General features: G+C 53.5%; 2 protein-coding genes across 5 annotated transcripts; one reads left to right on the forward strand and one right to left on the reverse strand.

The window, feature by feature from the left end:
- Positions 1–345: 345 nt before the first annotated feature.
- SAC3D1 (SAC3 domain containing 1) lies at positions 346–2,840 on the forward strand. 2 transcript variants are annotated; one of them, XM_006216739.4, is made up of 3 exons: positions 346–472; positions 667–1,247; positions 2,232–2,840. In XM_006216739.4, the coding sequence occupies exons 2-3, from the start codon at positions 674–676 to the stop codon at positions 2,732–2,734; spliced, it is 1,077 nt and encodes a 358-aa protein (XP_006216801.1). In that variant the 5' UTR covers positions 346–472; positions 667–673; the 3' UTR covers positions 2,735–2,840. The 2 variants fall into 2 exon arrangements, with proteins under 2 accessions (XP_006216801.1, XP_031546733.1); XM_031690873.2 differs by lacking the exon at positions 346–472 and having other exon boundaries at positions 543–1,300; positions 2,232–2,598.
- On the reverse strand, positions 2,833–14,773 carry NAALADL1 (N-acetylated alpha-linked acidic dipeptidase like 1). 3 transcript variants are annotated; one of them, XM_072970254.1, is made up of 21 exons: positions 14,735–14,773; positions 13,981–14,112; positions 13,048–13,238; positions 12,853–12,962; positions 12,593–12,765; positions 12,389–12,510; positions 11,854–11,976; positions 9,602–9,885; positions 9,390–9,494; positions 8,587–8,672; positions 8,326–8,445; positions 6,024–6,109; positions 5,880–5,943; positions 5,730–5,797; positions 5,416–5,507; positions 5,245–5,335; positions 4,415–4,496; positions 4,157–4,330; positions 3,992–4,079; positions 3,789–3,881; positions 2,833–3,471 (listed from the first exon to the last, which is right to left on the reverse strand). In XM_072970254.1, exons 3-21 carry the CDS (start codon positions 13,114–13,116, stop codon positions 3,285–3,287), a joined length of 2,217 nt encoding a protein of 738 aa, XP_072826355.1. In that variant the 5' UTR covers positions 13,117–13,238; positions 13,981–14,112; positions 14,735–14,773; the 3' UTR covers positions 2,833–3,284. The 3 variants fall into 3 exon arrangements, with proteins under 3 accessions (XP_072826355.1, XP_072826356.1, XP_006216746.1); XM_072970255.1 differs by lacking the exons at positions 13,981–14,112; positions 14,735–14,773 and having other exon boundaries at positions 2,833–3,241; positions 12,853–13,076; XM_006216684.3 differs by lacking the exons at positions 13,981–14,112; positions 14,735–14,773 and having other exon boundaries at positions 12,853–13,076.
- Between the last annotated feature and the right edge of the window lie 528 nt (positions 14,774–15,301).

Consider the following 15,301-nt stretch of genomic DNA (forward strand, 5'->3'; position numbering starts at 1 on the left):
CAGAGTTGACTGGTTGCAACCTGTAAATCCCAGAACATTCACTGTTTGGGCCCTTTGCAGAAAAAGTTTGCTGACCCCTGATCTAGAAAATATGTAGAGGAGTCTCCAGGGAAAAAGAAAAGAATGACACTAAGGCAGATTGAGCCAGGTTATTGGGTGAAAAGGACGATGAAGAGGAAACAAAACAAGGGTACGCATTTTGGGCAGGTGGTCCAACGCCAAACAGTAATGGATCAGAGGGCTGGAGCTTGGAAAGGCGTGACCTCACTCCTGCCCCGCCTCTCCTACAAAGCGATTGGTTGCGGAGGGGCTACAAACCGGTGCGTCACGGGGGTGGTTTGGGTCACAGCGGTGCATCGTGGGAGGGCCTTATCGGGGCCTGAGAGTGCAGAAGAGTTTTGGCGGAGCAGAACTACAACGCAGAGCATCTCGGGAGGCCTGCTCGAGTATTTGTGGGAGGCGTCGGGAGTCGGTGAGAGGCTGGCGGTGGCCAAATGGGCGGCGGGCACGCTTGGACCTGGCCGGGGAAGGGGGCCGGACGGGGTCCGCCCTGCCCCGCCCCGCCCCTCCCCTGAGCCTCCGCCGACCTCGGCGTGCCCTCCCGCAGAATGGGGCGAGTGGCTGCAGCTGTACATGGGATGCTTAGCGCCCATCCTTTCCCTCCAGCTCACCCATGTCCGGCAGCGAGCTGCCAGTGGGCACGTGCCTGGACATGTGTCCAGCCGCCGAGCGCGTCCAGCGCGAAAAGGAGCGCCGCCTGCACCCCTTCGAGGTGGCGCCAGGGTACCGCGGGGACCAGCCCCGAGCCGACCCGCAGCGCGTTGTGAAGGAGTACAGCCGGCCTGCCGCCGGCAAGATTCGGCCCCCGCCGAGCCAGCTGCGTCCGCCGTCCGTGCTGCTGGCCACCGTGCGCTACCTGGCCAGTGAGGTGGCGGAGCGTACCGACGCATCCCCCGCGGAGGTGGCCAGCTTTGTGGCGGATCGGTTGCGCGCGGTGCGGTTGGACCTAGCCCTTCAGAGCGCGGGCGACGCCGAGGTGGCGTTGGTGCTGGAAGCGGCGCTGGCAGTGCTGCTGGCCGTGGTCGCGCGGCTCGGACCCGACACAGCGCACAGTCCAGCGGACCTGATGTTGCTGCAGGCCCAGGTGCAGGAGAGCTTCGGTTCTCTGCGGCGCTGCTACGCGCTGGGCGGTGGGCCGCACCACCGCCAGGCAGCCTTCCAAGGCCTTTTTCTGCTCTATAACCTGGGTGAGTCGGGGTCCCAGCGACAGAGCAGAGCGCGAGGGCAGGTGGCCATCAGTGTGGACAGTGGAGGCCGGGAAAAGAAGGAGAAGCTTTAAAACCTCACCAGTAGCTCCTTCTGCGTCCTATCTCCTAGATGTGTGTCTCAGCCAGTGCACCGAGCCCCAACCTGGACCTCTGGCCTGTCCCTTCCCATTTCTGGGTCTGTTTTCTGGTTATGAAAGTGGAGGAAATGAGGTTGGATAGTGGCTGTCAAGCTTTTTTTAAACCTCCAGTTCAGTCAGTGTGGCAAATGAGCCAGGAACACATAGCCCACAAATATGAGGCAGAAGTTTCAACCTTAGATCTTTTTCATGGATGGATGGTGCCGTTTTAATAAATTCTACTCTATTTAATTGTATCTGAAATGCTGTTAACAACCTGCTAAAGGGTCAGAAGCCTCAGTTTACAAAAGTGACCCAAGTGTCGTGATTCTCCTGGAAGGAGAGCAGAGGCAGAATTTGAAGAAGACGTTGTCTTACTAGGTGGCCAGGGGAAGGTGTGGCAGAGCCGGCTCCCATAGTTAGGGTAGCAGAGAAAGGGCTGGGTTCAAAGTCAGAAAACTTGGATTTGGTCAGGTCAGGTTCTACTACATAAGAACTCTAGGAGGGTCTCAGGCAAGTCATTAAATTATCTGGGTCTGTTTCCCTTATCTATAAACACTGCCTCACTTTATTATGAGGATCCAGACTATTTGAAGAGGTTTTGGAACCTCCAGCAACAAATTCTGATATGGCTTAGGAAGGGGCTGATGGGGTTAAGGGGGAGGGAAGGTCGGTTTGGCCTAGGGGTGGGGGCTGGCAGAGCAGGGATGTGGGGGGGAGCGAGGTGGAGAGCAGAGATCCTTGGAGGGCCAGAGGAGGGGGGGAGATAGGGAGAGACCTAAGGGGATAGGGTGGAAGGTGGGCCTGCTCCAGGAAGGACTCAGCATCCTCATTCCTGCCCTCACAGGCTCGGTGGAGGCCCTTCACGAGGTTCTGCAGCTACCTGCTGCCCTGCGTTCCTGCCCAGCCCTGTGTACCGTCCTGGCAGTTGACTCAGCCTTCCGCGAAGGCAACACTGCCCGCCTGTTTCGCCTGCTCCGGACCCTGCCCTACCTGCAGAGCTGTGCTGTGCGATGCCATGTGGGCCGTGCCCGCCGGGGAGCCCTGGCCCGCCTTTCTCGTGCCCTGAGCACCCCTAAGGGCCAGACCTTGCCTCTGAGCTTCCTGGTCCACCTACTCGCCCTGGATGGGCCCGAGGAGGCACGGTACCTGTGCCAAGCCCATGGACTGCCCTTAGATGGACAGGAGAGAGTTGTGTTCCTGAGGGGTCACTACACTGAGGAGGGGCTGCTACCTGCTGGGACCTGCCAAGTGTTGGTGGGGAGCAAACTTGGAGGGCGCACCCTGGAAGAGGTGGTCATGGCAGAGGAGGAAGATGAGGCTGTGGACAGATCCAAGTCCCCAGTATGAGGAGGGGCTATGCAGTCTCCCAAAGCCCCAGGACTGGGTCTGAAATACTCAGGTTTCTTTTTTCATGATTCCCACACAATAAAATGAACTTGTCTTGCAGGGACAATAGCTAGGCTTGATTTATTTGAGGGAGGGCAGGGGGATGTTGAGACTTGCTAGGGGTATGGGGGGAGAGGAACCCAAACTGGGCAATGCCCTACCTACCCTGGGCCTCAGTTCCCCTCTGGTGGTCTCTGAGTTGATGTCTTGGTTGGCATTATGCATCCCATCCTCACCCACCCACTACCAAGGGCAGTTGGTGGTTTTGCCATTCCCACCATCCTTGTCTCCTGTTCACCCTCTGCCAACCAAGAGCCAGGATGAGGGAAATTTTCATATGGGGCTTGTCACTCCCCTCAAGTGACCACACTGGTGGGACCCAGAGCTGTTGCCTCAGAAGTTTGAGAGGGTCCTGCTGTCCCGTCGTCTTCTGGCATCAGAGGACACACTCAAAGGAAACTGGAGTGGCTGGGGTTAAGATAAAGGGTTGCGAGGAGCTGAAGAATGAGGGTCAGAGGTCAGCCACGGGCCTCAGGGTGGCTGCTGCGTTCTCCAGGGCCGCCACCAGGATACTGAGCTGCCTCTGCACCTCAGCCCAGGCTGCAGATCCAGCGCCTGTGTTCGTGGCCCTGGAGCAGGCATTGGACAGGCCCGGGAACGTGGCTACAGAGCCGGTGCGGGGTGCCCAGAGCACGTGGCTGACAGGAGAAATGGGGGTGGATCAGGGTCATTCAGGGGCCAGGGAAGAGGGGCGCTTCAGCCTGAAACAGCTCCTGTATACAGCTAGGCACAAAAGCACCTCTTCCTGCCCTCTGAAAGCTGGGGCCCTTACAGCAGTGGTGATGGGAAGAGATATCGGTTCTAGTCCCAGGGTGACCTTGACCGATTTGCCTCCCCTTCCTTGCCTGACTCCTCAGCTGTCTCAAGGGGCTAGGCTGTGCTCTCAAGGCCAGCAAAACCAACATTTTCCTGCCTCATCCCATGGCACCTCCCAAGAGCTTTGGGACAGGCTCACCTGTAGTAGCGTTCCTCTGGGAAGGCTCGCGAGTTCAGGAAGGTGCGTTCCAAGAGCATCAGCTGATCATTGAGCATCCGCACCTGCAGGGGGCTGGAGGTGACAGGACCTTCTGGTCACCCTACAGCTAGCAGCCCAGCTGCCAGCCTGCATCCTGCCCTGGATGCCACCCTCCCAGATGCCTGATTGCAGCCCTTGCTCACTCAGGGGTGCCCTTCTGCATTGTTGATATGTGTTGGCCCAACACCGTGGCTGCCCCCTCAAACTTCTCCACTGCAGTCACCAGAGGTCCTGTGGGGAATAGCCAGCATCTCAGCCCTGGGGGTGCAGGGCTTCTCACACCCCAGTCACTTCGGGGGGCTCCATACCCAGGCTGATGCTGTGTTGCTTCAACAGGGCCCCGAGATGCTGCTGAGCAGCCTGCAGGAAGCTGCGGAGGGTCTCGCTGTAGTCACTGACATTAAGAGGCAGGAAGAGGCTGTCACTGAGCCGGAGAAGCACACTTCCCGCCGTCCGGGCCACAGCCTGGTGGCTGCTGAAGCCTTGCAGGGAGGGCGACAAGGCCAGGGCTCAATCTTCAGCCCGTCTTCCTCCAGCCTAAGGATGCCCCTTGTCCCACTTCTCACCAGGGTCCACAAACTTGTCCACGTAATCAAAGGTGTCAAAGGCCGTGTGGTAGGTAGGGTAGATCCGGGCTGAGGTCTTGCTCTGGGGGAACAAGGCCCGGAGGTGACAGGCTTGGGATGGGAAGCGGAAGGAGGTGTACAATGTAGAGACCTTATCTCAAATGGTCACCACATCTATGAGGAAGGTTCTAGAATTTCCACTTTACAGAGGAGGAAACAGGCTCAGAGAGATTAAGTAACCTTCCTGACATCACACAGCGAATAAGTAACACAGCTGGGTCAGGTGCCAGTTTCCCATTTCACATGAAGGAGAAGAACCTGGGGCTTTGCAGTCAGACAAGAGGGTTCAAAGCCCAGCTCCACCTCCCAGGAGCAGCTCGGCGATAGAGGGGAGAAAGGGCTTTGGGGGCATCAAACAGGGAGACAAAGGCTGGGCATTCGGCACCCCTTAGCTCATTTCACCCCAAACCACCCCCATTTTATACTGTAGTTTAATCTATTCTGAGATAAACTTTTTCACCTTTTAAGATCTCTGGAATCAGGATGCTTCTTACAGTCAATGTCATCCTATCATCGTAACTGATAGTAGATTTTTCCCTCCTGAACAGTGCATCACATAACGGTGCATCTTATACTCAGTAGTATCTTAAATTTGATCAAATTACATGGATGAAGGTAAACAGAAGGTCAAGAGAAGTAAAGAAACTGGGCCGAGGTAACACAGCTACTTAGTGATGGAGCCGAGATAGTGTGCACTGGAGCAGCCCAAAGAAGAGGAGGGCCTGGTAGAGCAAGGTACCGAGCTGGGGGATGGAAGGGTGCCCACTTACCCGGTCATAGTTGTAGGCGAGGTCCATGGAGGAAATGCCCAGGAAGTGAACAAAAGGTGCGTAGTCGCTGCCAGCACCCAGAGTGCCCAAGCTGTGGGAAGAAAGATGGTCAGGTTGCAAGGCGCTGGGCCAGCTCACCAGCCCAGGATCCTCGTCCCAGTCTTGGCTCACCTGGGGACTAAGCCGTACACCGGGCTGCTACGGTTGGTATATCGGATCCAGTTGTCGTAGATGCTGAGACTGCTGGTGCCTGGGGCGGGGATCTGACCGGAGGGAAATCTAGTCTCAGGGCTGGGGACCCAACAACCAGCGGGTCCTCCATCTCCAGCCTATGCACAACCCTGCAGTTCCTACAAGGCCCGCCTGGCAGCTTCAGTCCCACCCAGCAGCCCCTCTGATAAGTACCAGCTCTAGCTCCACCTACGCGTAGTCCCGCCCCTGGTCATCCCCCTCCCCGCCTGGCTCCCAGCCCCTCTGCCTTTCACCTGTTTGGTTGCGGAGAAGATGACACTTTGGACCGGGGGCGTCCCCTGAGCCCTCAGGGTGACATTGGCTGCGAGAGAATCAAAAAGACTATTCGGCCCCCCGCTCTTTCGTTTCCCTCCTCCCGGAGTCAGCCCAGCGGCCCTTCGTACCAAACACCGAGATGTCCACATTGATGTAGGCCACGGTGCGCTCCTGCAGCTTGCTGAAGAACTCCTGCAGGTGGAAGGGACGACGTAGGCCCCATGCTGCCCAGCCGCGGTAATCCCCTCCATTATGCTGTGGGGCTCACTCACCTCGGTGAATTCTGTGGAGCCAATGAGCCCAAACTCCTCTGCCCCCCAGCTCGCAAACACGACTGATCTGCGGGGTCGCCAGGTGCCTGGGGAGGCAAATAAAACGCTGGAGGGCAAGATCGCCCCGGATCCTGGGGTGGCTTAGGAGGAAGGTTCGGGATTTGTGGGGGAGGGAGGGCCAGAAGGGGTGGGGCAGCTGTCAACTGGAGGTAGGTCCTGGCACCTCCCCAAACTCGGCTTCCCTGAGGCTCCTGTCTTCCTTTTACCAGCGTACCTCCTCTGCTGTGACACCCTGCAACATTGTCCCCAACACCAACCTCCCTTGGTCAGATGGTCCCTTCTGCCAGAATGCCCTTCCCACCTCTTCTCTCGGGCTATCCTCCACCCCCAACTCTTTCCTCCATGCATCCTAAGTAAAACTCGCCCTAACCGGCTTCACCTGGTGATAATACATTCATAGTCTCCTTAGAGCGTTATTCATATTGAGCCAACCCTTACAACAACGTCTTGAGGGACAGATTGTCATTGTTTGCACTGAGGAAACTGGGCCACAGAGAAGTTAAATGATTTGTCCAGGGATACAGAGTTGTGAGCAGCAGAGCCAGGTTTCAAATCCAGGGCCTCACTCCAGAGTCAAGGCTTAACCAGTGCCCCACACTGCTTCTCATAGCCTCCTGCCTAGCTTCCATCTCCAGTCTCCCTGCCCACACTGCCCTTACCACCCTCTCCCAGAAGCCGCTGAGGTCCCTGCTTGGCCCCTCGCCTCCTTCAGACTCCCTCTCACCCTCTACAGCATCCCGTGTTTCTGGCTGTGCTCCCTCCCATCTCTGACTGCCATCCCCTTTGATAATTCCTCATCTTTTTGTTTTAAATGAAAAAAAATTTTAAGTACAAAATGATTACATGCTGACAATGACAAATTCCCACACTTTTTTCTACCAAAAAGGCATAACATGAATCTAATCAGACAAATCCAAACTGAGGGACATTCAATTAAATAATATAAAGATCACAAAAGAAAGAACAGCCAAGGAACTACTACCGACAACCCATGCAACCACCACACATGCAACATGTGATCTTGAATTGGCTCTTGGACCAGAAAAACTTTTTGCTCTAAAACTTATCAGAACAATTGGCAAAATAATTAATTTCCTGATTCTGATCATTGTGCTGTGGTTATGAAAGAAAACACCCCAATTTTTAGGAAATAAACGGCTCTGCCACCAGCTCTTCTACCTGATCCAGCCTCTCCTTCCCACATGCTGTGCTTCCACCTGGATCCCCACCCCGTCCTGGAACTGCTGCCTCCACAGCAAGGCCTCCCAGAGCTCTGGCTTCCACTGGAAAGCCCTGTAGATATTTTTGTTTCTTTTTTTCTTTCTTTCTTTCTTTTCTTTTTCTTTGTCAGGGGAGGTAATTAGGCTTACTTATTTATTTGTTTGTTTAGAGGAGGTATTGGGAATTGAACCCAGGACCTTGTGGATGCTAAGCAAGCGCCCTACCACTTGAGCTATACCCTCCCCTCTTAGATATTTTTCTTTGTAGCGCGTTTTGCAATTGTCATTACAGCAGGAACTCTGGTGTTCCCTGGGTGATGTCCAGTGCCTAGAACTGGCCTGGCACATAGCAGGCGTGGAGGACATATTTGTTGAGTTAAGAACTGTCTGTCATCCCTGACAGAGTCTGGATCCCAGCCTTGCTCAGAGTCGCATTTCTTGGAGGGGCACAGGAGGCTCTCAGAAGGTATTGTACGAGTTCTCTGTACCACACTGGGCTACTGGAGTGAGGCCAGGGCTGGTGTCCCAGCATATCTGCCCCCAGGGCCCTCAGACTTGGCACAAGTGAGCACTGGAGAATGAGAGAGAGGAGGTGGGAAAGGATGCCAACAGCTCAAGGAAAAGTATAACAGAAACAGACTCACAGACATAGAAAACAAATTTATGGTTATCAAAGGGGTAAATGGGTGGAGAGGATAAATAAGGAGTTTGTGACTAGCAGATGCATACTACTATAGACAAAATAAACAACAAGGTCCTACTGTATAGCACGGGGAACTGTATTCAATATCCTGTAATTAACCATAATGGAAAATAATATGAAAAAGTATATATATATATATATATATATACACACATAGATATATATCTGAATCACTTTGCTGTACACCAAAAACGAACACAACATTGTAAACCAACTAGACTTAAATTAAAAAAAACTTAAAAAAAAGCTCAGGTTAGAGTGGGCTGGAGATGACCTGGGGAGAGCGTCCCTGGACCAGAGGAGGGGGGGGGGCCCTCACCCTTCTTCAGCAGAGTCCCCAGGACGCGGGAGAGCTCCAGGAGCACAGCAGTGCCACTGCTGGGGTCCACGGCCCCGTGTACCCAGCTGTCCCGGTGGTTTCCGTACAGCACGTAGCGGTCTGGAGAAAGGTGGCAGAGTAGGAAATCCAAGAAGCGCGAGGGTGGGCGGGGTCAGGCCGGCCGGGCGGAGGGGGCGTGGTCGGGGCTCCCAGAGTCCGGCCGGGTCCTGGGGGCGCAGGGAGCAGTGAGGGGGTGCTCACCAGGCTCCACAGCCCCGCGGATAATCCCCAGGACGTTGGAGGAGTTCCGCAGCTCCAGGCGGTTGTAGATGCTCATGTTCACCTGGCTGGGGGGAGCGAAGAGGGCCGACAGGAGTCTCGGCACCGCCCACTTCCCCACCACCACCATTGTGGGAGAAACAGGCCCAGAGCAGGAAAAGGACCTGGCAAAGTCACTTTCCCGGAAGTACCGGGAGAGGCTGTGAGGCCAGAACTCAGGTCTTACGATTCCAATTCCCCTTTGTACTCACTCACTCATGGGATATTTAGTGTATGCCGGCACCGAACCAGGCTCTGGGCAATGACTGAGACAGACATGGGCCCCGCCCTCGTGGGGCCGCCATCTCCTGACGGAGACAGACCCCGGGGAAGTGAACCACTGCAGGCGGTGAAGGGGCTTGGGAGGACACTGACGAGTTAATGGGTGAGACTCGGGTACCTGGTGGTACGGAGAGAGGTTAGTGCAGGCCAGGACTGGCGGAGGGAGGGATGTTCCCATCAGAGGGGACAGGTTCAGAGACCCTGACTTAGGAACGAGCTTGGTGTGTTCAAGAGAGGAGGTGGCTGGAAAATGGAGGTCCAAGATGAGGTGGGGGAAACCCCAAAGAGCCTTGTTTCACAGGCTTCCCCAAAGACAGATATTTTGGAATCAGGGACGGTTGGAAGAGAGAAGAAAGGGACCGGCCCAGGCCTTGAAGTGAGCAGAGAGGAAACCCAGGGTCAAAGAAGCATAACAAGGGGAGAGAAGGGGAGGGTTTGGGGGAAGAGGGAGGCCCCTGTCTTACCTGCCTGCTGGGAAGATACCATCTGGCTGGAAGCCAGGCCCCAATCTGTAGTCACAGCCTAATCCTCCCTGCCAGGCAGCTGGGGCCAAGATTCCTTGGAGGTTACTAGGGAGGAGGAGGAGGAGGAGGCCCTTCAGAGCAAATATGGATATGGGGGTTGAAGTTTGGGGGCCACTGGAGGGTGGGCAGGGAACCCCAGGGCACAAGCTCACCAAAGAAGGATTTTTGCATCCTCAAAGCCAATGGGCTGAGTGGGAATTGGAGGAAACCCGGAGACATTGGCAGGGTCCAGGCGGAAGGAGGAGGGGTTGGCTGGAAGGTAAGGAGTCAGGGGGTCCCCAAAATACTCAAAGTAGGAGCCTCGCTCGACCCCTGAGGGAGGCAGGCCCCAGGAGTGCGGGAAGGTTTCATTTGGCAAGCTCTTCCCATCGTTGATGTCGCCAGGGTCTGTGTACACCAGCAGCCCAGCCACCCTGTGCTGGGCGGCATTCACAGCCTGCAGGGGTGGGCAGGGAAGGCTGTGTTTAGGGGAGGGGCAAGAAAGGGGCATGTCCTGCTCCTTTTCCTTCCTCCCTCCCTGTGGAAGCCAGGACAGAGCTGTCTTCCCACTGGCAAGACAGTGCTTACACAAGTCATTTGTTGTAGTGCTGCCTGAGATAGCAAATACTGTTGGGCATAGACAAGCCAGTGCTCATCAAAGGGGCCATTAAATGAACCAAGGCACCCTACAGCGGAGCACTATGCAGCTGTATAAAAGGAGGGTGTGCTCCTACACCCATGTTTATATAAGCCCTATTCACAGTAGCCAAAAAGCAGAAACCACCCAATTGTCCATTACTGATAAATGGATAAGCAAAACATAGTATACAACGTGCAAGGGAATATTACTAAGCTTTAAAAAGGAATGAAGTTCTGATACATCAGTGAACCTTGAAAATACTATGCTAAGTGAAATAACATACACGAAAGAACAAATAGCAATGATTCCTCTTATGAATGAGGTACCTGGAATAGGCAAATTCATAGAGATAGAAAGTCAAATAGAGTTTAATGGGGACTGGGGAGGGAATACAAGGGAGTTAGTTTTTAATGGGAATAATGAGAGCTTCTTTTGGAATAATGAAAGCATTCTGGAAATGGAGAGTCGTGATGGTTGCACAATATTGTGAATGTTTTTAATGCTATTGCATTGTACATTTAAAAAATGGTTAACATGGTAAACTTTATGTTACATATATTTTAGGACAATAAAAACAAAACAATACATTAAAAAAAAAGAACAAGGACAGAGCTTATGTGCCAATTAAGAATGATCTCCAGGATGTGTTAAAGTGAAAAAAGCACAGCTCAGAACAGTAGGTATTGTATGCTACTTTTTTTGTGGGCGGATGTGGAGGTAAATAGGTTTATTTATTTAAAAAAAATTTTTTTAATGGAGGTACTGAAGATTGAATCCAGGACCTCATGCATGCTAATCATGCACTCTACCACTGAGCTATACCCTACCTCTGTATGCTACTTTTATATAAAAAAAAGAGGGAAATAAGGAAATATCTTCATATGCTCTTCTTCCCCCAAAACTCTGATAGATATCCCATCAACTAAAAAAATAAAAAAAATTTTTTTAAAAAGCTACTTCTTTGGAGGATGGCATTATGGGAAAACTTTTTCATTCTATACCTTTTTTTTTTTTAAACTGGAAATTCCATAATCTGTATAATTCCACCAGGCCTGTTCCCCTTTCTTTTCTTCTCTTTTCTTTCCTTTTTTTCAACCCCCAGCTCTCATCATGGGCACCTCTTTTAAAATTGTGATAAAATACACAAAACATAAAATGTGCTATCTTAACCGTTTTAAAGTGTACAGATCAGTGGCAGTCACTACATTGCCAATATTGTGCTACCGTCACCACCATTAATCTCCAGAACTTTTTTCATTTTGGAAATCTGAAACTCTACCTACTGAACACAAGCTCCCTAGTCCCCTCTCTCACTCTATACCTTTTAACATTTAAAATAAATAAGTAAACGTTTTAAAACCATAGACATGTCATCCTTAGTCAAAATTCTGTATTGAAAAGAAGCAAGTTGCAGGGGGAGGGGGGTGGGGACAACAGGAGGGATTTAAGTTGAATATTCAGAACAACTACCTCCCAGGAGGACTTAGACAAGCACTTCCAGGATATCAGAGCTGAAAAATGTGCCCAATTCCTTTATTTCCTAAGGCTCAGGGAAGTTAGGGAGGCATCCAAGTTCTCACAGCATGTAAGTGCTCTTTGGGCCACTCAGTGGGCTGGAGTCTGGCTGGGCTGAGTCCCAACGCAGGCCTGGTGGGTGAAGGAGTCACCCTCTCTGGCCCTGAGCCCTTGGTCCAGCACTCAGCACAGCTCCATCCTCTTCTCCTCACTGCCCACTGCTGGGCCCCTCTCCCCACCCAGCCCCCTTCACGGGCAGCAGCTGCTTACCTTGGCCCCGCGCCCTATACCCCCATAGCGGGTCAGAACGATGGTGTCTTGGAGTTGGATGCCCTGATTGGATAGCCACATGAAGTCTTCTTCCGTGCCCTGGTTGGCATAGACAAGGAGGCCCTATTCCCAAGACAAAGTGACCCTTAGAGCCAGGCCCCAGAAAGGCAGTGGGGAAAGAAGAGGGAAGGTGGAGTGGCAGGATGAAGGATTTGGAGTCTGTTCCCCTGCCTCACCCAGTGCTTATAAGCTCCCCAGACAAATTCACACCTGGTTTCCTCTGTGCTCTGTGTCCAGGTATCCTGTATTAGGCCTGCCCTTGAGCACGGCCTGTTAGTGTTTGTTGAATGACTAAGTGATGGGCAAAAAGAGTAGTACTGGAATGTGGAGGTGAGTAAATTCTGAGGGGGAGGCAGGGCTGAGCCCCAGCTGAGGCACTTTTCTTTAACTGCACCTGGGTCAGGATGAGAGAAGCTGGGGTGGGAGCCCGGGGGAGCTGAGCTATGGCAGCGGGAAGGGGGTGTCCTAGGCCCACCTGAGGGCTTCCAGGGGGAGCATAGGCAGCATAGGGTGGCACCACATCGGGCCCCCCCTGCTCCCCAGTCAGGTTCTCTTCGCTTCGTCGGCAGGAGTGGATGATGTCCCCAGTGGGCCCCACTGTGGAGGGAGGGCAAGGTCAGGGCAGGGCCCGGCAGCTCCCCCAGCCCACAGGCATCCCCAAGCCAGAGCAGGGCCTCACCAACGTCCACATGATTAGGCTGTTCCTGGCTGGGGAAGGACAGCAGCACTTCGTACTCAGAGGTCCTGGCTGAGTCCAGGCCTGACTCTGGGTCCTGCCAGCGCTGCAGCAGCAGCTGCACCAGCGCCTCGTCCCGGGGGGTGGTGGCCAGGTGCGGCTCCTTGGAGAGTTCTCTGCATGGAGGGCGGGGTGGACATGCAGGCCCAGGGTCAAGGAGGGGCCTCTGGCAAACAGGAGGGGCAGGTGGGCAGGCCTCTCACCTAAGATTCTCCCGGATCCTGTTGGCATCCAGCTGTCCCATGACGGTCTCAAGGAGCTCCAGGTCCAGGTCCTGGGGAACTGAGACACTGGGGGCTGGCGAGTCGGTCCCCTTGGGGATGGCAAAGTGGCCCAGGATGATCCCCAGCCCCAAGAGGGCAGCGGCCCCCACCACCCCTCCAAGCACCTTCACGCACTGCATCCTGTGGAGTCTTGGCCAGCTGGGATGGCTCCTTATAGATGAGGCGTTGGGTCCAGTTAACCATTATCTAATGGTTGGCCCTGCCCTTTGGCCGCTAGCTTGCCAGGAAAGTAAAGGATCTCCTGTAGAGAAGGCCGGGAGTGCTTCACATCCACCTCAATTTCATTTTTCACCTGGAAGACACCTCTAACGGGCATCAAGCCCACACATGGACACTGAGGCTCGGAGGGAGACAAAGTCTCACCTACGATCTCTCAGTAAAAAAGACCAAGTCAGGACTAGAACTCAGAGCCCCTGTCTCCAGAGCAGGCCTGGGCCTGCTGCCCGCCATCCCTGCCTCTGTTTCCCTGGTGTCATTCGATCTCCAGCACATCCAGCCCTGGCTACCTGAGTGAGTTTTAAGTTCAAATCCCATCCTTGCTAGACATAAGCTATGTGACTTTGGGCAATTCACTTAGCTTCTCTGAGCCTGATTTCTTAGCTGTACAATGGGATAATAGAATCTGTTTCACAAAACTGGGGTGCTGTTTTCATTAAACAAGACCATATCTATAAAAACATCTAGCCCAATGTCTGGCACGTAGTGGGAACTCAGTACATTTTAGCCACTCCTGCCTCATCTGATCTCCTAAAATGCTAAGCCTAGAGCTAAGCAAAGAAGAGGGACCCAGAAGTCTCTGCATCCTGCAGGGGCCCTAGCTTATGGGAGGAAGTGGGACACTTAGCAAGGAAGACTGTTCTAGAGACCGGAGCTGGGGAAGCCCACACTTTCTTGACAAAGTGACCTCCTCCTCCATCCCCAGACTCCATCTGGAATCCATCCATCTGTTCATCCACCTACCTACCCATCTATCCACCCATTCTCCTATCCACCCTTCCACTCCCCCCATCCTTCCATCCATCCATTTACTGACTCCTTCCCTTATACCTGCAAGCATCTTTCATTTATTCAGCTCCATGCCAGATCCATGCCAGGCCTTGGGGAAGCCAAGATGCCCAGGAACTCAAGTCTAGCAGGAGAGCCAGACAGGCTTTGGGGTCAACCATGTGGTGAGTGCACCTGTAGAGGGAGGACCAGGGTGCTCACAGTGGAGAACAACAAATTCTGTCCAGCAGGGAACATTTGAGGGGAACTTCCAGGGATGAAAAGGCATTGTGTGTGCAGTAGGCAAAGGGCAGGCCACCCATGCAGATGGCCCAGGTGTGCAAGGGCTGGGGGGGGGGGACACGATGTGCTCATTCTAAGTGTTGGGCATCTTTCAGACTTCACTGGGAGCCAGGCAGGGCTGGGAAGGTCCCTGGGGCTCAAGTGTGACTCCTTTCGCCCACCATCCTGTCCTGCCTTGGGAGTCCAGCCAGGCTGCAACTCATTAACCCAAAGATATCTGATGATCTGTAGGAGCTAGCATGGTAGACTTTGTGAGTGTGTGTGTGTGTGTGTGTGTGTGCGCACGCACATGCGCATGATTCCAAAGTACCCTCTCAGAGCAGCACCCTTCCTGCTGCTTACAACCTCGTTCACCCGCACCACCGTGCCCATTCCCCTCGTGCTGCTGGTCAGGAGGGTTAGCATGTTTGCATGTCAGGACTCGGGTACGGTGTGATCAGGGACGTTAGGGAGGCGCACCAAAAAGCCACAGTTTTTGGAGAGATGATTATCAGCACCCAGGACATGATCTTACCAGAAGCCTGGCAGTGTGGGGAGCATACACATTCCTTCTGAGGGCACGGGAGGAGAGCCAGGAAGCCGGCAAGATGTCAAGGTCAGCTGATAAGCTGAGGAACAGACGTGGTGATGGCACCATGAGACAGCAGGTCCATGGTCCTGCCCCACCCCCTCCTGGAAGGATTTAGAGACTTGAACATGTGAAACTACAGACATGACATCTGGCCAAGAGTGTGTCACATCTGAGTGAGTGACACTCAAGAACTCTGGCTCAGGCTGCTGGAGTCAGCTGAGGCCTACATTGCTGTAGGCATTAGACACTAACTTGATCAATCTTCTTTCCCCATCTTGGCTGGGAGGATGGGATGGCCCCTCTCTTCATGGGTGTTGATGGAAATCACTTCAGGTAGCTAATATAGTTTTACTTCCTTTTCTTTTTTTAAAAAATGCATTCATTTTTTAAATTAATGAAGTTATTTGGGGGGCAGTAATTAGGTTTATTTATTTATTTTTTACCAGAGGTGCTGGGGATTGAACCCAGGACCTGGTGCGTGCTAAGCATGCACTCTACCACTGAGCTATA

This window comes from Vicugna pacos, chromosome 10 (genome assembly GCF_048564905.1).
Source record: "Vicugna pacos chromosome 10, VicPac4, whole genome shotgun sequence".
Taxonomy (NCBI): domain Eukaryota; kingdom Metazoa; phylum Chordata; class Mammalia; order Artiodactyla; family Camelidae; genus Vicugna; species Vicugna pacos.